Source organism: Cryptomeria japonica, chromosome 10, assembly GCF_030272615.1.
Source record: "Cryptomeria japonica chromosome 10, Sugi_1.0, whole genome shotgun sequence".
NCBI classification, from domain to species: domain Eukaryota; kingdom Viridiplantae; phylum Streptophyta; class Pinopsida; order Cupressales; family Cupressaceae; genus Cryptomeria; species Cryptomeria japonica.
The window spans coordinates 203,436,425-203,461,782 of NC_081414.1; the positions used below are offsets into that span (position 1 = coordinate 203,436,425).

The window sequence follows — 25,358 nt, forward strand, 5'->3', positions numbered from 1 at the left end:
CCTAGCATGGGTTAAGCATGCTTGGAAGGAAAATGGGGGAACTTTTGAAGGAAGATTTTTCCAAGAAGAATCAAAATTTATTTACAAATATAGTATGGTAGTGCTTGACCTAAGAGGTGGCAAGCTAACTCACTACATCCTTTTGACAAAGGGACATTATTATCTAGCATGCAAGGCCCATTTAAAGGTGTGTTCTAGCTATCTAGGAGAGGATCGGCCATCTAGTAGCTTTTCACCCATTTAAGCATAAGGACCCACATATTTGCATTAGACAACCACTTGGGAAGGTCCTCAAATAGCAGATAGTGTGTGAGATGAGGGAACCATTTAGGAGGGTAGTGTAGACAGATCTATCTAATTGGAATAAGGGGTCCATTGAACCTTTAGTACCAATCCACATGTTCGTTAACCCCAATCAATTTGTGAGGAAATGTAGCATCTTGGACGACATAATCTTTTGGAGGATTCATTTTCATGGACAACGAGATTACCATCTATCTAGAACAATTGATCTATATGCCAAATTGAGTTTTTTTTTTGAGTTCACCGCATTTGTAGGTCTAGCTTACAGTGTAGACAATTCAAGATTGAGAGGAGACAAAAAGCCCTAGAGGTGCCAAGGTTGGAAAAATATCTCAATGAATATGACAAGTGAATACAAATAAAAGGTACATAGTTGCAGAATGCTAGGAATCAAGCATATCAAACTAAGAAAAGAAAAATTTCTTGTAACAAAGCAATGAAATTTGAGATGGAGCTAGCTACAATTTAGCACTGGACAAAAATTTGGAAAAGTAAATGAAGATAATGAAGTAGTGGGAAGCCATGGAAGCAAAACATGTTTGAAAATTAGAAAGCCTAATGATGGAAAGCTTAATAGGTAATTTATTTTTTGTGAGAAACTAGCAAGGGAAGAGTTGACTGACAATAAGGGCTTATAGCAACTTCTTTCTGAGACTCCTAGACACTGCTCATCATCTGCTCCAACTTCTTCTATGATTTGCCTTCTAGAGTACGGGGGTTTAAAATTAGAGCATTTCCTATCTTGATGATCGTCAAGGATGATGACTCACCTTAAAAGAAGGGTAGATATAGTAGAAAATTATGGTTGCTATTATATGAATTAAGAACTAAGCCAAATTAATAAAGAGGTCTTATATTATAAAAAGGATATGCTAGATGAATGGGTTGTTTAATCTATCACTGAATATGTGGTTCCTAACAATGATGTTTGTCTCTAACCATTGCACCTTCTAACCTGGAGGCTGGAATGTGATATAGTGTGTTGGATTCAATGGACAAGATATGGTCGTGGATCTTATGTCATAGATTTCTATTGCTGTACGCCAATGAGATATTGTATTGTACATCAATATGTACATTGGAATATAATCTATTCTCATTTATTTTTGTGCTAATTGGGTGATGCAACCTTTTTGTATAGGGCAATATGTGTATACTAATTCTACATGATATTATATTGTGGGAAAAGTTTATATCATATATGATATATGTGTGTCATTTATGTAGCTATTTAGAGAAATGCTACAACATTAGAGCATTGTTTTGCCACAAGATGTAAACCAATAGGCTTCTTAGAGAGAGATTTTTTTAGAGTTTTATTTTAGTGTGGTTGGAAAAAAATTCAGGGAAAGGTTAAGATAGCTTGCAAAAGTTCTGCACTGCAACCAGTCCATGATCATGGTTATGATGAATCAAAGTAACTTATGGACTGTAAAACTTAGTTGCGTTATCGATGGTACATGATACATTTTTTTATTTGTTCTCTTTATATTTCTATGGTTGTACTTGTATTTTTTATTGGAAGGAGGTGCTCCAAAGGTGACTTTATTGTTTGCTATTCCTTTTCTAGAGACAATTGTTTTTTTGAAATTGGAATGATTTCTTTTAGGACCGAGAGGCAGATGGATCTTTAGTAAAGAAAAGCATCTTGTATTTTATTAACTTTAGCTTGGCATGGAAGTTATCTAATTTTTGGGGATCTTTTCTGGTGTTTGTACAGTACCTAAGATTGAGAGACCTTCAAAGAAGATCCTATACACACTACTTTTATGAGGCAACTGTTGGTGCTGGTCTACCAATAATCAGCACTCTGCGTGGCCTTTTGGAAACTGGTGATAAAATTTTACGGATTGAAGGCATATTCAGGTGAACTGCTTATTTTTGTCACTTAAGGAATGTTGTTTTGTACTTGTTTTGTTGGTGCATTTAAAAGGGTTTTTAAATGTCTCCAAACAGCATCATTAGATGTCATTGACTTAATATCTGAGTTAGAGTTCTTCTGTTAGTTTATTTCACACCAAGCTGTCTGTTTTATTGAGATATGGGTAGACAACTTTCTTGCATGGTGTTTCTAAATGTAAATGTGGTCACCTTACTTTTTTGGTATTGTAATATAGAAAACAGAGGCTTCTTTAATAAACCCTGGCATTATTTGTGACAGCTTTAAATTTTTTATTGCAGTGGAACTTTGAGTTATATTTTTAACAGTTTCTCTGGGCAAGAAAATTTTAGCGAGATTGTAGCGAAGGCAATGAAAGCTGGGTATACTGAACCAGACCCTAGGGATGATCTATCAGGCATGGATGTTGCTAGAAAGGTAATACTATGTTTATTATGTTGGAAAATTTGCACTCATTTTGTTTCAAACTTATGAGCTCATATCTGATCTTTGCAACTCAGCTATACCCTAGATCAGTAAAATTGCATAGCCTTTTAGTGGCAGCAGTTATTTTCAAGATTACTTAATGGCAGATTTTATCATTATCATAGCAGTTGATATACTAAAATGTAAATGGATATATAAATATATTTGAACTTTGGAGTATGTGAAGAACAATCAAACTCTTGATTAGCAAATTCGATGGTTTTTAAGTTACCATTCTTGCCTTTCCAACGATTGCTTGAATGCATCCACAGGTGGTTTTGGAGGAAACTAAATGGATACAATAATTTAAAATTCAACATTTAAAACTGTAACTGCATGTGGGAGATTGATATTCACGTCTCTACTAAAAGAGAATGCCAGCAAAGAGAATATCATTGCCTGAAGACCCATGAACCACAGTCTAACCTTAATTGCCCAGCATAGAAGACAAATTCATGGGCTCAAACTCGCCAATACCAGTACGCAGAGAAAACAAAAAAAGAGAATATCCATGCCACATGAAACCTTTGTAAGGTAAGATGATACAGAAGGAATATATGAAATTTTTATTCCCTGTCCTCACGTCCAAGAGGAATATGTGGACCCCAGAAACAGACTAAAGAGGAATGCCCAGCACCAAGGAATTCTTACTCAACTAGTAGGGGACATGTAATTTGTGGGTCCCGGCAAGTAATCTGCAGCCCAACAGGAGTTTTAAATACAAAGATGTGGCAAACCCCTAGGAATCATTCTCTAATAATGCCCACAATCAATTTTTCAACTCCCAGCATGAAAGAACAAATAAAGTGTCTTTATGTCCAGTTCAGCTGCTGTGAACCCCATTGATCAGCTAAGAATTTCAATAAGACTGAAAGCAAATGGTAACCATTTGAAGAAGAATGTGGCTGCTGTATGCCAATGAAGCATGTGGGCCCCGCCAAAGAGCTAAAGCAAAAATCTGAAAAGATACATCAAGAAGGGATATTTGGAAACACAGACTAAAAATTAGAACAGAAGTGAAGTTGAATTGCTCTTGCATCAATATGACACAAGGGATATGCCTCATAGGATGTGAGACAACACCCCTCAATCTGGATTTAATTGTTGCATTTCTTCATAATTTATCTCAATTGTTAGAAGATGAGGAGACGCATGTAAGACCAACTATTTCAGCTTCTATAATGGTCATTTAGCCTTCATAAACTTGTAACATTATGTACACATGCATGGTCATAGCCATCGCTAGGTTGAACAATGCCTTTCTCATTCTATACCTTGAAATTTGTAATGCTAGCAGCTACTATGATATTTATATAAATTATAAACCATTTTGATTTATCAGTTATCATTAACATTTATGATTTGACAATTGAGATTGTTATCAATTATCGGCTGGGTAATGTTGTAGTCGGCAAAATTGCCTTAATAATAAATTGTTTATGTTTTGTTAGTATACTTGGTAGTGTAATTAGTTGTTCACGAGAGGTTGTGGTAGTTGCCGACATTTGACAGACTTTACCGATTGTCAGGCACTATATATACTCTCATTGTTGTGTCGGGAAATATATATGATCGTACCAAGGTCACCAAGAGACGGGGGTACTTGGAGACTTTGGAGATTGGTATTGGTACTGGTACGACTAATATTCAAAAATAGGAGAAGGGGGTACTTGGAGACACCAAATTTTTTCTTTAATATAATTTAATAATTTCCAAAAAATATCATAACATAGGACTTTGAAAACAAGAACAAGGGTAAAGTTTAACATTAACTTTAAAGTTTAAAAACACAAATTAAAATGTCAAATCTCATTTTGTCAAAGAGTTCAAATCTCACACTACATATTTTATATTAGATTATCATTACTTATTGAAATTCAAAAATATTGATAGTTGATGCTGATACACGAACATAAAAATAAAAATAAAAATTTATCATCTACTCTTCAGCATTTTGATCATCCATTTCAAGCTCCTCATCTTTGATGCTCTCCACATGATCATCACTCTCAAACTCAGGTCTCTGATGGTACTAGAATTAGGGGTAATTCGTTAAGGCCATCTGATTCAACTGTTTCATCCTCCATGGCTGCTGAATGATGGAAAACAACATTTTTGTTTTGTTTTTGACCTTTCCATTTGCCTTTGGTCAGAGGAGACACGTGGGAGACGACCAAAAACTTGGCAAGAGATGGGGAGACAACGGGAGATGTGGAAGTGAAGTCTCCAACCAAAAATGACGTCTCAAGAAGTGCGAAAAGCCTCCAAGACGCATCTTATGGGGGTGTGTTGACGTGTATTTTGTACACAATCATACACAGAATAAAATACTCAAAGGCATCTTATCCTCTCTTGAATAAAGCCGCTAACTGCTGAAGATATTGCAAGAAGGATCAGTTAGGATGACTCCAATGTTCTTTTTAGTAGGGTCTCTACTTGTGGATAAGCACCAGTGGTCGTTGTGATTGCTGTGTCATCAAGGGGCCTTACGTCGCCGAAGATTTTAAACTAAACAAGCTTTTCAAAAAATATCAAAAGGATAGGGTTTGCAAGAGGTCTAATCTAGTCTAACCCTAAGAATGACTCAATGTGGACAAGACTTGGTGAGATTCTACCAACTTCAATATTGCCATAAATTAACAACTCAATTGAAATTGATGCGATCTTCTAAGGTAACAAATGATTTTTCAATACATCAAAGATCAAGGACACTACCACGAAGGTACATATCCAAGATACAACAACGATTGAAGGTTTAAGCGATTCAAATATCTCCAGTCGACCACGCAAGGCGTTCCTACAATCAGCAAGAAGCTAGTGGTTTGGAAAGTGAATCCTACCAAAGATCAAGTCCAACACTTTGTCCTTTGAATTAACACACTACTTTGATTGAGAATGATTCAAGAAAAATGAACAACCATGAAGATAACCAAGAGAATTGCAACAAAACACCATAACTTCAATATTTCATTGATCTCAAAGCCATCATATGCAACAATTGTTTGAATTCCTTTCTCAAAGCTCAATCTTGCTACAAAAGTAAATTGCTTCTAAACTCTCTAATTTCTCCTTAATCTCTAATTTTTCTAGTTCTAGTTTTCTAGCTATTACAAAATGAAAAGAAATGAGGGTATATATAGCATCCTCAATTACAATGAACGGTCCAGATCGAAAGAAGATCAATGGCCAAGATTATGACACCTAAACCCTAATTAGGGTTTTATTACAAAAGTTCCCCTTTTATTGCACAACATTAAATGCATAGCCAATTATTAAATTTGGCACGAAAATCTAGGAGACATAAACCAATGACAATTAAGGTGCCATGTCATCTATAACAATCTCTCATCTAGAATCTTATTCCCTTTCCAATGCTCCTTTTTAGCATATGCAATGAATCTAGACACGATTCCTTCGATCTCAGCAATTGGAATCTCGGGAAGATTCTTCATTCTCTCTTCCAAGTGGATGACCTGATCAAATGCCTGGAGAAGAGCAGCGTCCCAACCAGGTTCAAGTTCCTTAGTCTTCTCAATCAGGAGCATGGTAGCAAACATCTGGTCCTGATGCTCATCTGTGATAACATTTGCATCCTTGCAAAAGATGACCTTGATTCTATCCTCCAATTCCTGCAAATCCACATCTGTCTCAATCTCGATCCTCCTGCCAAGAATGGTACGTAGTACCTCAAATACTCTGTCCTGGATCGGGTGGATAACCTCCTCAACATGATTGCACCTAGTACTGATGTCCTCGAAGAGAACTTCCTTCATCTGGAGTAAGGTTGACCACTGAAGTAAACTGTGAGGTCCTCCATCCATGATCTTTTCCTGCGCTAAGACCTTCCTTGATGTTTGTCTGATTACTTGCAAGACAAGAATGATAACATCTTTGGTATGAGCAAAAGCAGCTACCGTTATCATCAAGTTGTGGATGATCTCATGAACCTGAATAGCCCTATGAATGGTCTTCATCATCCTTGTTGCAAATTCTACAGCAACTGTATGGGATTTGTCCATCCAAGTGCTCATACACTGGACCATACTCTTGAATCTCCCTGCCTCACCAATTGATTGAAGGGGAAGTGCCTGTACGGGTGATCTTGCTGGATCCTGACGTCCCAAAGGCTGATTGAGATGGCTGAAATATGTTCTCCATGCACCGACCTCTCTCTCAAGCTTTCTATTCTTCTCCATTTCTTCTCTAAGCTTGTCTTTCAATGCCTCAAATGAATCGGTGGCATCATCTAGTGTCTGCTCGGCTGTGAGTGGACCCAGCTCAAATGTCTCTATATCATATTCCTTCGCAAGGATCTCACCTTCATACTTGTCCACGGCTGGTGTAGCTATCTGCAACTTTCTGGACCCAGTCTCATCTTTAATCATCTTGGACATCTTGGTAGCCTTCCTCTTCTCTGTCACTTCATGGGAATGTCCAACAAGGCTCTCTAAATCAATTACATTGTCTTCGTCCTCAATCACGATCACCTTAGTTAATCTTTCCTTCAACCAATCTGGGATGGCAGATCTTGTTTCTCTAACCTGTATCTCCTTATGCAATGTTTCTTCTTCTCTGGGAGGAGATGTTACCTCGTCATCTTCTCTAACTTCATGCAACTCATTGTTTTGGAGAGATCCACTTGGTGCCTGTCCTTCTTTATCATTTTGTACCATTGATTCCATGGATTCCTCTATCTCAGATGTCCTCTTCTCTTGTCGAGAAGATGTACCGGATGAACGATCTCGGTTGGCCTCTTGCTTCTTCTTGGAAGATTCTCTCTTTTCAGTTCTCTCCTTCCTCTTCGAGCCTCTTGGATGGAGATTACCTTCACTTGCACTTCGAAGGTTGCCTTCACTTGTATTTCTGGGATTAGGATTGCCTTCGCTTACACTTGCTCCACCTTCAGCTGGTCTCTCCTCCAAGGTGAAAGTCATAGCTATGCCTTGCTCTCTCAACTTCTGATGCTGCACATCAACCCATCTGCGAGTACAAGACAAGACTGGAGCCATCAAAGTATCCAGATCCACAACCTCGGGCTCATTCCAATCTAACCTCACTGTTTTGCTATCTCGATCATAGGATGATTGGAGATGTCTACCACTGTCCTGAGCTTGGTCGGCCACTTTGTAAATCTTGCATTTCCTGATGAAATCCAAAGGTAATCTGGAATGCATTTTCCTTTTCACTTCAAGATCATCTAAGAGATTCATCATAAAATCTTCTATTTGAAACTCATGCTTAAATTTCCTACCGACTGTCTCCTCTATATATCCGTGTGGATCAAAGCTCTCTCTCAAGGCAAAGAATGAAAACGAATACAAAGCTAACTCCCTCTCTGCGTCATCCATGGCTAAAGCATTAGGACATACCTCAATTGAATTGCCCAATATGATAGGTACAGGAACTCCATATCCATGTCTGTGTCTGAATGCCTTTGCATAAGCTGCCAACTGTCTAGTTACCTCAAGTAACACTATTCTGTCTGTCGGATATCTCGGCAACATGTATGGAGGTGAAGGACATCCATGAACTCTAATATAAGTAAACTTCGGAAATTGGATAAACCAATCACCGTACCTCTTTACTAGTTCTTGTGCATCCTGTGATAGCCTATTGTGAATCCCACCTTGCAACGTCCTGGTGATGTTCATCGTGAAGGTATCATTAACTAACTTGTAGTTGCTCCCTGGCGGATGATGCAAGTGAACGTAGGAATCACAAACTCTGACCTCACCGGGTCCTCTTCCAATCACTCCTTTGTGAGGTAGTCCTGCGTACTCAAAGCTCCTGATTAAGGCATATATGACGTATGAACTCATGTGGAAGGACTTGGTAGCTTTTAATCTCCTCAACTGTACGTCCAAGCAATGGCTAATCATTCTAGCCCAATGAATTGTTCCTTTTCCCTGAACTATCACTTGGATGAAGTAAAACATCCACTTCTCGAAATAGAAAGCTTGAGGGGCTCCTGTGACTCGGTTGAGCATTGTTATCAAATCTCTGTACTCCTCCTGGAAGTCGATCCTGTGTGGTGTATTCGGGATCTTGCTCAGGCGAGGACGACTCTTGAGTAGCCAATTCTTGTTGATGATGCTTAGGCAAGCATCTGGATCATCTTCGTACATGGACCTAGCTCCTTCTATGCTCTTGTAGACCATATCTTTGTGCTCTGGAAGATGGAAAGCCTCACTTATAGCTTCCTCTGAAAGATAAGCTAAAGTGTTTCCCTCATTGGATACGATCGTTCTGGACTGTGGATCATAATGACGAGCACATTCGATCATCAACTCATGGCACTGTACTGTTGGAGGGAAGCCGACCGCCTTAATGATGCCACTTTCAATTATCCTCCTGGCGACAGGTGATGGCTTGCCAATATAAGGGACCTCTCGAAACTTCTTCGTACTGAAGTTACCCAAGTTGATATCTCCAATGTTGCTCCACTTAGACACGATCTTGGTCTCCAGTTCTTCGTTCTTTTGATCTTCCTTCATGAGAGCTGGACGACTGGTGGATGCTCCCGCCTTCGGGGTCGCCATTGTAACACCTACACAACATTTAATAATAAGTAACAGATTTTGCAATGCATAACTAGATTAGATTAATTTTAGGAAACTTCATGATAAGTCCTTGAGTTATCTTTTCCTAAATACGATTGAGCTATTGAAATTCAAAAAATTTCAAAATTCAAATTTTAAGGCTATGACGATCAAAATTCAAAATTAAGACAAGGGATCTCATCGCCATACCTCACTTGAGAGCTTAACTCTAAAATGCAAAATAAAGAGATTCGCTTAGGCAAAAATCGAAGCTTGGAAGATTTCAACGTGATCCTTTTCAAACGAACGTTCCCCTTAGCAACTTCGCCACCTTTGGGGGGTCTTTGACTTGATCTTGGCAAGTTCGCTCAACCTCAACCAAACTCGCACTCCCCTTGATGATGTTTCGCACTTCTCCTTTATTCTCCAAAATCGCATATGAAAAGATGATAAAATGGTGATTTGAAATGCAATATCACCTCTCCCCTTTATAGACGCTTACCTCATCAATCCCCATAGGCCGACTTTGTAAATAAAGCAATTTAAAAACAAATTTTAAATAAAATTAAGGGCCGACTTTGTAAAATAAAACAAATAAAACCCAAGCGCCCCAATTTTTATTCAAAATAATAATTAATTCATTTAATGCCTTCGTTTTTAATTAATTCGATTTTTAAGGCAACAAATAATTAATAAATGCTCATGCGCTATTTTTTAAATGCTATTAATTGAATATTCAAATTTATCGATTTTTTAGCATTTAATAAAATTCAAAAAATGTATTAGCGCCAAAATTTGGGAGAGGTAAAATACAAACCATATCGCTCTGGTCCCTGGGAGAGGGACAGGAGCGAATTAGCACTTTAGTCTTGAATCTCTCGCCTTTTACGTTCAAAACCACCATCTCCACGTTGAAACTGGCATTTTTGACAAGAATCTTGTGCTTGATTGACTTGATTTCGTAGACGAATGCCCCTTAAGGTCAATATTGCCCTGGTCCCTTGGTGAGGGACAGGAGCGAACTTTGCATTTTCTCCTTGACCTTTGTCTCTTCGATCACCAATCTTCATCATGAGGCAAGCAACAACGTCATCCCTCCATTCCACGCTTACTTTATTCGTCCTTAACAAGGCACTTTGATGTTTGAAAGATTTTCGCCCTGGTCCCTTGGTGAGGGACAGGAGCGAACTCTGTGTTCTAGCCAAAACTCGTCATTTCTTAACCTTAACTTCTCGTTCATCATCTTCCAAATGATATTTTCAACCTTGTGTAATCTTGCTTTGACGTGATTTTTGAAGGAAAATGAGTGATTTAGTGAAAATCGCCCTGGTCCTTGACTGAAGGACAGGAGCGAATTTGCCTCTTTGTTCAAGTTGATCACCTTTTGACGTTTGGTCTCTTTGCATATCATCTTCTCAAGGACACTTTAACCTTTTGCAACCTTGTACGACCTTGGCTTGACGTAGTTTCGAAAGAAATGCCAATATAGTGAATATCGCCCTGGTCCTTGCCTGAAGGACAGGAGCGATCCTTGGTGTCCTGGGCTCGTTCTTGTTCCTATCAACTCGCCATCGCCTTCACAATGAAAATAAGGTCCTTTGGTCCTTCTTGATCGTATGAAATGCGATTAACATCCAAAACTGAAGCCTTTATAGAGATTTCGCTCTGGTCCCTGACTGAAGGACAGGAGCGAATTTGGGCATATAGTATAAATCCTTCATCTTTGGCGGTCTTTGCAACTTCATTCTTCGTCGAGACACCTTAAACGTTATTGCTTCCTTGTATCCTGACTTGGAGTGACCTTAAACTTGAAAGAAAGGCAACATAACTAACATTTCGCCCTGGTCCCTGGCTGAGGGACAGGGGCGAACTTGCACTTGTAGGCTCAATTGTGTTTTGCTAACTCCCAAATTTTTCTTCAATGGACTCGTTGTGCATCCTTTCATTCATCCTTGGCATGAAATTCGCTTGAACTTAGTGAGAAATTCTCCTTAGTAAGAAATCGCTCTGGTCCCTGGCTGAGGGACAGGAGCGCCTAGGACAATATGGAGTTCACTTGGCGTTTTGCAATCTTCAAATTATCTTCAATGGGTCCGTTACGCTACCTTTACTTGCCTCAAACTCAAAACTTACTTGATTTTTTATCCAAAACATACCTTATAAGGAAATTCGCTCTGGTCCCTAGGAGAGGGACGGGAGCTAACATCAAATTTCGCCCTGGTCCCTGGCTGAGGGACAGGAGCGATTTAGCTTCTAGGTCTAATTTTCCTCATGTTTGCGCTTTCAAATTATATTCAACTGATAAAATGCACTTCCTTGGTTCTCCTCAAATCACGAAATCGTTCAAATTTTGCAAGGACAAGGTAATTTTAGGTTTTAAGCTTCGGTCCTTCAGTGAGGGACAGGAGCGATTTTTGCTCCTGGCACATTTCCATGCTTGTGAAATTCTTCAAATTATATTCAACGGAAAGAACATGCCTCCCTTTATCACTTCCAATCCGAAATTCGTCTTGATCCTGCAAAGACAGTAAAATTTTGAAAAACAAGCTCCGGTCCTTCAGTGAGGGACAGGAGCGATTTTGCTTCCACAGGTCAAAATATCAAGATTTCAGGACTTCAATCACTTCACAAGGCAAAAACAAGTCATTTCCAATGCCCAGAATCAATCATCAAAATTCCAAAATTTGGTCAAAATCATTCAATCAGACAAAATTCCATAACTCTATCATTTAACACTTAGACAAATTTGGACTTGCATTCAAAATTCCGACTGAACCTAGACCAACTCACTTGACCACCTGACGAATTCACTTTATTCAAAATTGCATCCTACGGGAGGAAGCTCAAAAAGCTCTCAAGATAGACTGGACCGTGGCCTGAAAATACTAAAACGGGAACCCTAAGGCTTGACCCTAGTCCAGACGACTGACTCACTAACCCAAAACCCTAAAAAGCAGAGAGAAAGGCGAGCAAAAACGAGCAAAAAGAGGGGGTCCCCATTTTAATGGGGCGATGTGTGAAATGGTCACAACAGGGTGGAGACGAATTTGTGGGTTACTACACTTTGATAATGAAGAATATATCTTTATGCCATGTGTTGAGTATTGTTAATTGGTATCATTTCTGGTATGTTTTTGTTTCTATATTTTGTTTACTCTGCATAACCAAGTAAGTTGCCTTCAGGAGTAAACATTTTGGCACCATTGCTGATTTGAACTTGGAGACCTAAGAGTGACCGAGAGTGGCGACAGGCAGGATGGCGGAGTAATGGGCCAACCTATTGAACGACCAAATTCATCTAAGGAAGAAGACGATTCAAGGAAGGACGAGTTGACACAGGATTTGGTGTACTTGTGGGAGGTGTTTGTTAACCAGTACATTTGATGGGAGGCTTGTGAAAACGAGGTCCACGTGAATGTTGTATGGGATGCCCTGATAGTAAACAGTGTCGTTGATCATCTCCTTTCCAAACTACCAAGGTTGTTGGCACGTAACCTCATTGCCCACCAAGACCTGTGTGAGGACAAAAACCGAGAGCAGCTTTGACAACAAATACTGCAACGATACAAAGGGAGAAACCGTAGGGAGGAAGAAGAGAGGGACACAAGTAGACGTTGTACCCCTGGCAATTAATGCCCCTACGAGCAATCAAAGAAAGAAAACATATTGCAAACACTTGGGAGGAGAGAGTGATCAGTGAGAAGATCTCTCTGGATCAAGGAACAAAGTGACAAATGGCAACGATTGCGAAGAATAGTTGAGGAGTCCCAAAGTCCAACAAGAAGCAAGACCAAAAGCATCAACCGAACCGTAGTTGGGAGAGGAATAGACCACATACATGGAGTGAGTGGGAGGAAGTTTCTAGGAACCTACCACTCCCGAATGAGTAGACGAGGATCTCACCAACTAAGCAAATAATCAATTCGTACATTGTGTTGGACGAAGGGATTGACTCCACAAAAAGTAGCCCGTTTGTACAATCAATACATGACAAAGAAGACAATGAAGGAAGGGACCTCTAGAGTGAGGTTGCCGAGATTTTTTAACACAATTTGCATCGCATTGAAAGCCTATCCATTAGATAGGGATTGAGAATAGGGGGGCTTGAGCTAAAGACCCCAAGGAGGAGGGAGTCCAGGAACAAGGAAGGTAAAGTTGCAGAGGACACAAATAGTGGATGTGTAGAGGGCTCACATGTGGCAAGAGTCCGAGTGAAGCACTAGAACGTCGAGAACCAAGTAGTCCAATCTGGTCCTGGGCACATGGTACACACCATTCGAGGATGATGGTGACCCCCCTGGCAGTCCAATTGTGGATAGGCAGAAACTTCCCAAAAGTTCACTAGTAATGGATTGAAGGAACTTGTAAGACAATACAAGACATGCAAAACCATCTGGTTGGCAAGCGGTATTACAATCGGGCGATGGATATCGAAAGTGAAAACAAAACATCCTGAGGAAAGAAGAAAGTAAGTGATGACAACATAGAGGAGAGTGGCAGCAACAATGAAACTAAAATAGTACAAGCCCTCCAACGAGATATGCTGAGAATGATGAAGGAATTGAAGGCCAAAAAGGAGAACTCGAAGGAGAATAAGGAAATGTGGTGCACCGACTATAAAGCAGAAGGTAACACAAACACAACTTGTTCCAAGAAACTGTTCTGCAACATCTATCAAGTACTGAGACATTCCAGCAAGGAATGCCCGTACAACCTAAAGACAAGAAGTACACAATGCTCTTTGCCCAAGGGGATCAAGTAAACCTCTGACCACACCTCCAAAATCACCTACCAATCCTAATGCATCACCTAGCGGGTACTATAACAACAGGTGAGGGAATGATAACAATTGCTACAACAATAACAACACTCCACAAAGCAAAATACAGTATGACGCGAAGGGTAGACTCATGATCTAGTGCTAGAAATATAATGAATGGGGTCACTTCATGTAAGATTGTCAGAGTAGTCACAATAACAACACAGGTTTACTATGCAAGTGGTGTGGACCCAAAAACCATGAAGACATCGACTGCCTGAAACAGAAAGGTGTAAACATGCTGGTCGTGGAAGAGCTAGATGAGGAAGTACTGGCGATCATCAGAATGCAAACAAAGAAAGCAGTATATCCAGACCACTTTATGGAGGAGATTTTGGGAAGCCAAAGTTGACGTGGAAAGAGCAATGGTAGAGGAAAGAAGAGCTTCTAATGAAATTGCTATTGCTGGTACTCCACTACGGTCGGAGTCTGAGAAAAACATAGTGAGACAGGTGCTGCAAACCACAATACCTATACGGGTAATTGACCTTCTAAGATCATACCACAATTAAAAATGGCCATCACTAATATAGTTGGTGATGACATGGTCTGCTAGGATCAACACAAGACACAAAAGGAATCGATGGTGAAGTCACTTGGCAACTTGGCCAGTGATCCCATGTTGTTGATGGTGAGCATTGGAAGAAAGCTGAAAAACACAATTGTCGATTGAGGCTCGGGTGTCAATGTGTTGCCAGAGGAAACATGGAAATGCCTAGGGAAGCTTCCATTTTGGCCACCAACTTTCCATCTATTAGGAGCTGACCAGCATGACATTAAGCCATTCAGGACACTGATGGCACAAAAAGTGACAATCAGCACACAATATTTCTTCTTGGACTTTGTAGTTATTCCCTTGGAAAAGAAGTCCTACGATGTTCTCCTTGGAAGGGGCTAGTTGATTACTGCCAAGGCCAATCACAACTGGAAGTGGAACACACTCTCCATCAAGAGTGAAGGGAGGAAGTACATCATCAATTTGAGGAATTAGGCGGTAGTGAAAAACTAGCATCCCTTGACTTAGAGTTTGAGGGTGGAGATTTCAGGATGGATGAGGGGTGGAAGGTGATGGAACCCAACGATTGAGTACTTGAACTGGAAGAGTGTAGACGACAATTATGTCGTCATTAAATAAAAACTTAGTTAGCACAATCTAGCATGTAATGGGTACTTTTCCGAAGGTAGTTGGTAGTTTCGGCAATTGGCATTCCCGCCAACCAACCGAGTAGTATATAGTTTGGCATTGTATCGGGAAGAAGTGTTGTTGATTGTATATCCATTACTGAATGCAATAAAGACATCTTTTTGGCCTATATTATTTTATGATGTTCTGTTAATTACTTTATGAATATTGTTTGTGTATTGTTCTATACCGTGTAATTCAAATTGACACATGAAGGACTCAACATTTTGGCACCGTTGCCGATTCAAATTTCGGAAATCAATATGGCGGCAGGCGGTAGGCACTAATGGGCCGACCATTTGATTAGCAGTTGATCGTTACTAATAGTGATACACACGAAGAGGTGACCCGAGCGAAAGAACGAGAGGATCAATTGACGGGGGACTTGGTAGACCTATGGGAGGTGTTGGTCACGCAGTACGTGCAAAGGGGGGCTCGGGAGAGCCATTCTTGAAGGCACGGTATGTGGCGAACTCACGGTCAACACAGTTGTATTTGATCTTCTCGGGAGCCTTCCAAGGTTGGCACGAAATTTAATTGAACTTCATGATCGAAGGGAAGAAACTGGCCATGAACGTCGTCGGCAACAAATCCTGCAATAGTACAAAGAACGGGGCTTTAGGGAAGAGGAAGAGAGGAGTACGAGGAGACGTCGTACCCCTAGCAATTAATGCCCCTACAGCCCAACAAAGACTGACGGCGTATTGATACCAACAGAGAGGTAGGCAAGGGGCGGTGCCGAGATCCTGTTGATGTGTATTTTGTACACTATCAAACACAGAATAAAATACCTAAAGGTACCCTATCCTCTCTTGAGTAAAGTCTTCGAATGCTGAAGATATCGTGAAAAGGATCAATCGGGATGACTTCAAGGTTCTTGTATGTAGGGTCTCTACGTGTGGATAAGCTCTCTGTGGTATGATGTGATTTGCTGGAATCACAAGGGGACTTACACTTGATGACTGAACTTCTGATTTGCTTTGAATATTGCTGGAACACAGGCTCTTACTAGCTTTGATTTGAAAAAAAGGAAAAAAGATGAGGGCGAGGAAAGGATCTAATCCTAACACTAAGAATGTAAGAGCAATGAATGATCTTTGATGAAATTCTAACTAAGTCTTGTTTTGACATCACAGGACCATCTCCACAAGGTTAGTGCGACCTTCGAAGGAAAGCTTTATGATGTTCAAATCATCACTGCAGGCATAGACACCATCAGGTTGATGCATATCAATGAAGAAGCGACAATTGAAGTTAAGCTTAAGCTAAATGATTCCAGTTGACTACACAAGGCAAGTCTGCAATCAACAAACTGCTAGTAGTATGGATATGCGAATTTCACCATCAATCAAACACAGTTCTTCCACTCATCTAATAACACGAAATCAAATACGAGAAGTATAGAGACCATGCAAATTGTCGAATCGACCCATAAATTTCACCATTTCTTCAATGAAGTTACAAGTCTCTTACAACAACATCTTGGCAACAATCTTTGCCTTCTCTCTCTACTCTACTCTAATTGCTATTCTAATCACCTTCTAACTACTCTCTATCTGTCTTCTATTAACTGCTTCTATCTATTCCCTCCTATATATCCTTTACAAATGAAATGCCAGGGCTTATATAGTGCCCTCAATACAATTCGATGGCTAAGATCAATTTGAGATCAATGGCCAAGATTCAATAATGAAACCCCTAATTAGGGTTTGTTACAACCATTACATAACATTTAATGCTCGACCAATGAAAAAATTGTATTGCTTGGACACATGTCCTCTCTGGAAAAATCGACCAATGGATAGCCGGGGTAGGTACATCGAAGTTTGTGCCACCTCCCATGAGTTAGGTACAGTGAATTTGGACATGCTGAGGTGGACCAATCCGACTAGAGAAGTGATGACTAGGATGCCAACTCGTCTGACACTTGTAGCTTGGTAGATATTCAACTTGATGTTGTTGAGAAGCTAGCTTTAATTAATTCATCTGGAACTATCTGCTTCTTCAACGAACCCTTGCTTTAACTTCTTTCGTCTTTGATTTGCAGGATGATGATGTACCTCGCCTTGGAATACTGGACTGGAAGAGGTCGCCCTTATCCTGATGACGTTGGATCGAAGAAGGTCGTCCCTGTCGATGCTAGACTGGAGGAATTCGCCCTTCTCCTTGCTTGATCGTCCTTGATGAGAGCCTTCCGACTTGTAGATCCTTCGAGCTTGGGAGTCGCCATCTTGATACCTACACAACATTTCACAATTAGTAATATATCTTGAAATCTAAAAATTAAACTTTAAAAGGAAGATTCAAGATTTTAATTAGGAAACTTCATGATAAATCTTGAATTATCATTTCCTAATTAACCATGTAATACTTAGATTTTTCCAAAAAAAATGTCTAAAAAAATCAAACCTTGAATAAGGGTATCAAGATGATTTTGCCGTACCTCCTCTTGAGTATTAAACTCTAAGAAATGATGTAAAAATAGATGAATTTTGCTAGGCAAAGTGTAGATCAAAGCTCTCCCTTTGGATGAATCACGCCTCCTTTAGCCTTCAAAAAATCTGGAAATTATCCTCCAATCTAGCAAGAAATTTGCCTCTCCAACTAGATTTCGCACCTTCAATTAACTCTCCAAATTCGCACTTGAAAGGATGATTGAATGATTTGAATTGTGAAAAAACACCTCCAATATATAGAGCGCTCACCTTCCATTTACCCATGAGGCCGACCTAGCAAATAAAAGGTGAAATAATAAATAAAACCTCAAAAGGAGTAGGCCGACTTGTCAAATAAAGGCAAAATAATGCCTTGTGCGCTCAACTTTTAATTTTTAATTTCACAAAAGTTAATTTTAAATGCCTTTATAATAGAAATTCGATTTTTTGAGGCCCAAAATTAATTTATTAAATGCCAATTTAATTAATTTTTTCAAATATTCCAAAGTTAGCAATTTGGCATCTAATGCGATTTGGAGGATATTAACGCCCAAATATGGTAAAAAATAATGAATGCCATTAACTTCGCTCTGGTCCCTTGGAGAGGGACAGGAGCACTTTTTCATTTTTAGGCTAGGATTCTCAATTTTTTGAAGTCAAACCTGTGTTCACCATGCTTTAGAAGATCTTTCCCATCTCACACAACTTTGCCTTAGCATAATCTCGGAGGGAATTTGTTGTTTTCATAAAAAGCGCCCTGGTCCTTCAGTGAGAGACGGGAGCACTTTTGAGTCCATTGCATGAATTCTTGATCATATCAACTTCAATTTATCCTCCAGGCGTAGAATATCACATTTCACTCCATCTTGAGCCTTGGTAATAAAAATATCCTTTCAAAATGCAAGGTAAATGGTCATATTTGGAAATTGCGCCCTGGTCCCTTGGTGAGGGACGGGAGCACTTTTGCCAGTTGTTGTCAAAATTTGCAACTCTCGCATCTCAATTCCACTTCAAGGCATTTTAAACACCTTTTCAAACTTGCGCCTTGGCCTCAATTTGTCCAAAATTGGCGAGAAAGGCTAGATAACATGTTAAGCGCTCTGGTCCTTCAGTGAGGGACATGAGCACTTTTTCAACTTCAAGCTTACCCGTCCTTTGCTAGCTTCCCAAATTATCTTCAATGGGCTAATCATGTCCTCTTCCATTCATTTCAATCACAAACTTGCCTTGTCTTTGCAAGAGATTTACACTTTTTAGAAAATCGCTCTGGACCCTTGGAGAGGGACAGGAGCACTTTTTGGAAAATCGCTCTGGTCCCTTGGAGAGGGACAAGAGCACTTTTTCATCTTGGCATACTTCTTTGTTCTTTAAACCTCTCAATTGCATCTAAGGCATAAAACATCATTCGCCCTTCCCATCCAAGTCAAGTTTTGCCATAAAATATCAAACAAAGAGGAGAAACTTGAAAAAGTGCCATGGTCCTTCAGTGAGGGACAGGAGCACTTTTTGTCATTTGGGTTGATTTACTCCTTTGTGAACCGCTTGAATTATATTCAATGGACAAAACATGCTTCCCTAAACCTTTTCAAATCATAAAATCACCTTAACCTTGCAAAGATAGTGCGAATTTGAAATTCAGTGCTCCGGTCCTTCAGTGAGGGACGGGAGCACTTTTTGCCCTCTAAGCCAAATTGTCTCACTTTTCACCTCGAAATTCCTTTGCTAGGGAAGATTTCATCTTACTTGACGCTATGAATAAAAGTTAATGTCCAATAAAGGTCTAAAATTGTGCATATAAAGAAAAGTGCTCTGGTTGTTCAGTGAGGGACAGGAGCACTTTTGACCTTCTAGGCAAAAACTTCATCATTTCATCGTTTTTGATCAAGTCTGGATGCTTTATCATGTTCATTTCGTCCTTCACTATGCCTTTGATGTTTCAATTTGACCAAACAAGGTCAGGAGTAACTCCAATAAGCTTTTTCGCCCTGGACCCTTGGTGAGGGACAGGAGCGCTTCGCCTTGGTCCCTTGGTGAGGGACAGGAGCGCTCCGCCTTGGTCCCTTGGAGAGGGACGAGAGCGCTTTTGCCTTGGTCCTCCTGAGAGGGACAGGAGCGCTATGCGCTCTAGATCCTTAGTGAAGGACAGGAGCACTTATGATGATTCAAACAAAATCCTTCACTTTTCCAGGCTAGAATCTCTTCAGGCGGGTGGAGAAAATCACTTGTTTTCCATTCATATCCAGCAATTGGCCTATTTTCACTGCAAAATGAGGGAATCCAAAATTTCACCCTGGTCCCTGGGTGAGGGACAGGAGCACTTTTTCCTTCAACCTTCAAAATTCACCATTTTTGTGCCTTCAAAATCTTCAAAAGTATCAAGTCATGTCCAATTATCATTCCGGAAGACCCTGCACAAAACAAAATAGAAAAGTCAGTGACAAATATGCATTAAATAACATTTGCGCCCTGGTCCCTTGGAGAGGGACAGGAGCACTTTTGTCCTTTTTGGCTAAAATATTCAAAATTTAGGTCTCCAATCATTTCACAATGCAGAGTTAGGTCATCTTCAAGGCCAAGAATCAGTTAGCAAGCCCTCGCAAAACAAGAAATTGCACTTAGAATGAAATTCGCCTTGGGCCTCCAGTGAAGGACAGGAGCACTTTCTCTGTTTCAGGCATCATCTTGCCTCCGAAAATTGATCAAAATTTACCTAGGCAAGAATATACAATTTCATCCTCAAAATGCTAACACTTAGACAAAATTTGAATTTTACCCCAAAAAACCCTGACTAGACCTAACCGGAGACATATCTAACTTCCTGACAGACTTACCTTACTTCAATAATCAACCCTTGGGAGGACGCTTAATAACTTTCAAAATTTGACTGGACTCAGCTTGAAAAATATCCGGAAGAAACCCTTAAGGTTTAGCCCTAGCCCAGACAGACAACTCACTCACTCAAAATCCTAAGAACAGAGAGAAAAACCGGCAAAACAAAAGCAAAAAAAGAGGGGGTCCCCATTTGCAATGGGGCGATGTGTGAAAACGTCACAACAGATCCCTATATATCAAAGAACAAAATGGACGAAGACATCGGCTGAGGGAGATCGTTGAAGGCTCAGAGAGTTCGAAAAGGCAGAGCAGGAGTTTGAGTTGAAGCCGTAGTCGAGAGAGGCCGAAACCATGTACGTGGAACCAGTTGGTAGAGGTTGCAAGCAACCTACCACTGCCGAACGTAGCGGAGGAAGATCTCGTCGACCTGGCCGCTCACTCGACGTCGGGTGAAGGAACCAGAACTCAGTCTGAGAGCAAGTCGTCGGAGGAATCGGACTGTGATGAAGAGGTCGTACGGGACCTACAGGGTGAGGTCGTTGAAGTCTTTGAAAACAATCTGTATAGAATTGGGAACTTGTCTCTTGCAGAACAGTAAAAAATAGGAGGGTCGGAGCCAAAAACCCCAGGAAGGAGGGACTATAGGAGTGAGGATGACCAAGGTGTGGAGGACAAAGGGGGATAAGTAGAATGCTCACGTATGGAGACGAACGGTCCAATCTGGTCGAACGCATACGGTACCTTTCAGGCGGTACATAACACCTTCCAGGTAAAAGCAATGGCACACAACTAGAACACTCCAGAGAGACAAAAGCTTCCAAGATTCATGGGAGACGGGTCAAAGAACCCCGTATGACACTGCAAAACATGTGTAACCATATGGGAAGCGAACGGCCAAGATGACCAAGATTACTGGTTGAAAGCGTTCCCAACCACTCTCCAAGGGATCATGATTGATTGGTATACGGACCTTGATGCCCAACACAAAATAGGTTGGAATGCTTTGAAGAGGGCCTTCCAGGAGGAATTCAAACTCCTCAGGGATGATAATGAGATTGTGGCCAAAATCTACAGTACTAAGCAAGGAAAAAGTGAAAGTGTCCAGTTCTATGACAGTAGGCTAACGGAGTTGCTAAACAAGATGGAGAATCAGCCGGTCAATGGGTTGAAGAAAAGATGGTTTGTGGAAGGACTCGTACCGTCCCTTAGAAGGAAGATGAGGGTGGTACCTCCGTTGTCATATGAGGAGGCCTACAACAAAGCAATGGATATTGAAAGTGAAGGCAAAATATCAAAAGGGAAGAGGAGGGTGAGCGACGACAACGATACAGATGAAGATAGTGATGGCGAGTCCAAGACCGTACAGGCCCTCCGTAGGGATATGATGTAGGTGATAAGGGAGTTGAAGGCCGACAAGCAAAATGGCAAAGAGGGTAAAGAACTGTGGTGTACCGACTGCAAGGTAGAAGGTCACACTAAGGGAACATGGCCATGGAAATCTTTTTGCGACATCTATCAAATACTGGGGCATTCCATCAAGGAATGCCCGTACAATCTAAAAATGCGGAGCACACAAGTGCTCCTCACCCAACCGAAGCAAATCACTCTGCTAGCCACACCACCCAAACCAACAAACTCCGATGCTTCACCAAGGGGATATCGCAACAATTGGCGAGGGAATAATCGATTCAATACCAACACGCTAAGGAGTAAAATCCAGTACGACGCAAAAGGGCGACCTATGATTCAATGCTGCAAATGTAATGAATGGGGACACTTTGCTCGGGAGTGTCAAAACGGAAACAACAATGGAAGTTTGTTGTGTAAGTGGTGCGGTCCTAGGAACCATGAGGACACTGACTGCCCAAAATAGAAGGGGGTAAATATGTTGGATGTCAAAGAGCTAGATGAGGAGGTACTGGCAATTACAAGATTGCAGAGCAAAAAGGTTGTGTACCCTGATCCCCGTACGGAGAAAGAAAGGCTCTTGGAGGCAAAGGTTGATGTTGAACGGGTGATGGCAGAGCAACGACGAGCCTCACATAATGCTGCCAATACCCCACTTCGGTTAGAGTTTGAAAGAACTATAATCAATCAGATGTTGCAAGCCACCGTACCTGTATGGGTATCTGACCTTCTACAGACAATGCCACAATTGAAGATGGCTCTCACAAATGTAGTCAGTAATAACATTATCGACTAGGAATGTAACTAGATGGCGACGAAATCACCTAGCAGGTCTGCTACGGACCCGTTGGCAGGAGAACTACCTAGCACGTCTGTCGCAGATCCCATGCTATTTGCTGTAAGTAGTGGTCGGAAGCCAGAGGTAGTGGAAATGGACATCATGGGACGGAAACTAACAAATACCATTGTCGACGACGGCTCCAGAGTGAATGTACTACCAAAAGAGACATGGAGGGATCTCGGCAAGCCAACCCTCTAGCCGCCAACATTCCACCTTGTCAATGCCGACTAGCACGACATCAAACCCCTGGGAACACTCATGGCACAAAAGGTTGTGGTTGGCAAACAACATTTCTTCCTTGACTTTGTGGTCATCCCATTGGAGAGAAAAGCCTATGAAGCTCTCCTCGGAAGAGGTTGGCTGATTATGGCCAAGGCAAATCATAACTGGAAGAAGAACACACTCCATTGAGAGTGAAGTGTGTAAATATGTGATTGACATGAAGAACTAGGCGGTAAGCAAGGAACTGGCATCATCTGATTTTGATTCGGGTGAATCGCATAATTTGGAATGGGGTTTACAAGATGGCAGGGAAAAGATGGAAGCCAACGACGAAGGGGTGTTAGAATTAGAGGGATGCATGGAGGACGAAACTTGTTCCTTGGTCGGACTCTTCCATTGGTAGATGGAAGACTACGAAGTGTTTCACCTTGATTGCCACATGCTACAGATATGTGAGATTGAGGAGTCAGGTGATGGTACGAAGAATACAACCTTCTCTCCAGAGTACGGGGAGTACCGTGAGGGTGTCACACAGGTTTGAATGGGATAAGGGCATCAAGTACGAAGAATCCAACGTGAAGAAAGTCAACTTGAGGGATGATGACAATCCAAAGGTGATCTTGGTCGGGGACGATTGGAACCCCAGACTGAAAGTGACAGCGTTTAAATTTTTTCTGGAATACAAGGTTGTGTTTGCATGGATGTACAGAGACTTGAAGGGAATACCTCTAGAACTATGTACACAAAATACCCCTAGTTCCTGGTGCGCAACCTGTACGAAGGAGGCCGTATAGAATGAATAAGAATTATGCAGCAAAGGTGAATGAAGAAATTGAGAAGATGCTGGAGGTTGGCATCATCTTTAAAGTGGAAACCAGTGATTGGGTCTCACCAATCGTTATCTCCTTGAAGAAAGAAGCAAATCAGATCAGAATATGTGTTGATTTTCGCTGCCTAAATGCCGTAACAATTAAAGATCCCTTTCCAATTCCGTTCGCTGCCAGTATTTTGGAGGTGGCTGGCCACGAGATATACTCATTTTTGGACGGATTTTCCGGATATAACTAGATCAGCATTGCGGAGGAAGACAAGTTGAAAACATTTATAGTGGAGGATGGAGTATAGCGTACAATCGGATGCCCTTCGGCCTGTGTAATGCTCCAGCCACCTTCCAGTGGATCATATTGCACATTTTTTACGGGATGTCGGTTGGAAGTTTCAAGGCATTTCTCGATGACTCGTCTATCTACAGTAAGCAGGAAACCCATTTGAATGCACTCGGGGAATGCATGGAGAGATGTCGGTGGGCCCGACTGGCCCTGAATCCCAAGATGTGCTGATTCATGGTACCACAAGGTAAGCTACTGGGGCACATTGTGTTCAAGGGTTGAAGACGGACCCCGACAAGGTAGGGGTGATTGTGAACTTGGAAAGTCTAGTGGATGTCATGGGAGTGAAATCCTTACTCAGACATCTTGGCTACTATAGGAGGTTTATCAAGAGTTTTGTGCAAGTATCCTGTCCATTGGACAAGCTGACGAGGAAAGGTGAATCATTTAAGTGGGGGACAGAGCAAGAAGAAGCATTTAAGGAATTAAAATCCCGACTAGTAAGTGCACCAATCCTAGCATACCCTGACTGGGACAAAGAGTTCCACGTTCATGTCGATGCCTCCAACTATGCCATCGGTGCCACTCTAGCACAAGTGGGCGTACAGGGATTGGATCACCCCATTTTCTTCACCAACCGATTGCTTTCCAAGGCCGAATGGAACTATAGCACGACGGAGGGGGAGGCACTTGGGATGGTGTACTCTGTCCAGAAGTTCCGCCATTATCTCCTTGCAACACCATTCATCTTTTATGTGGATCACCAAGCCTTGATGCATTTGGTTGATAAGCCAATAATCCAGGGACGGGTAAGTCCCTGGCTGATATTACTTCAAGAGTTCACCTTCGCAATCATAGTACGACCCGGGAAGAGTCATGTAATTGTTGACCAATTGTCAAGGATCAAATCCGGAGAACCCGCAGAAGGAGCAAATGAGGACTTTCCAAACGCTCACTTGTTCCAAATAGCTGTACTACCTCCCTAGTACGAGAGCATTGGCGAGTACCTGTCCACCTCGACATTCCCACGAGACATGTTGCCAGGGGAACGGTGTAAGCTGGCATTAAAGAGTAAAACCTTCCAGTTGATCAATGGCCTACTATATAAGATGGGACCTGACCAGATCCTGCGTAGATGTGTGATGGAGGAAGAAATTCCGAGTGTACTAAAAGAAGCTCATGACGGGCTTGTGGTAGGCCACATGGGACCTGATGCTATTGCACGGAAGGTACTATTGGTAGGGCTGTGGTGGCCAACCTTACATAATGATGCACGAGAATGGGTTGTGGGATGTGATACATG

The 25,358-nt window shown here is 41.2% G+C and overlaps 1 protein-coding gene across 1 annotated transcript in view; it reads left to right on the plus strand.

Moving 5' to 3' along the window:
- The window catches only part of LOC131031450 (bifunctional aspartokinase/homoserine dehydrogenase 1, chloroplastic), a 183,087-nt gene that overhangs the window by 129,851 nt on the left and 27,878 nt on the right, over window positions 1–25,358 (plus strand). The window contains exons 14-15 of the mRNA XM_057962568.2: window positions 2,024–2,169; window positions 2,485–2,620. Coding sequence (XP_057818551.2) covers window positions 2,024–2,169; window positions 2,485–2,620 — 282 coding nt within the window. The remainder of the gene's footprint in view (window positions 1–2,023; window positions 2,170–2,484; window positions 2,621–25,358) is intronic.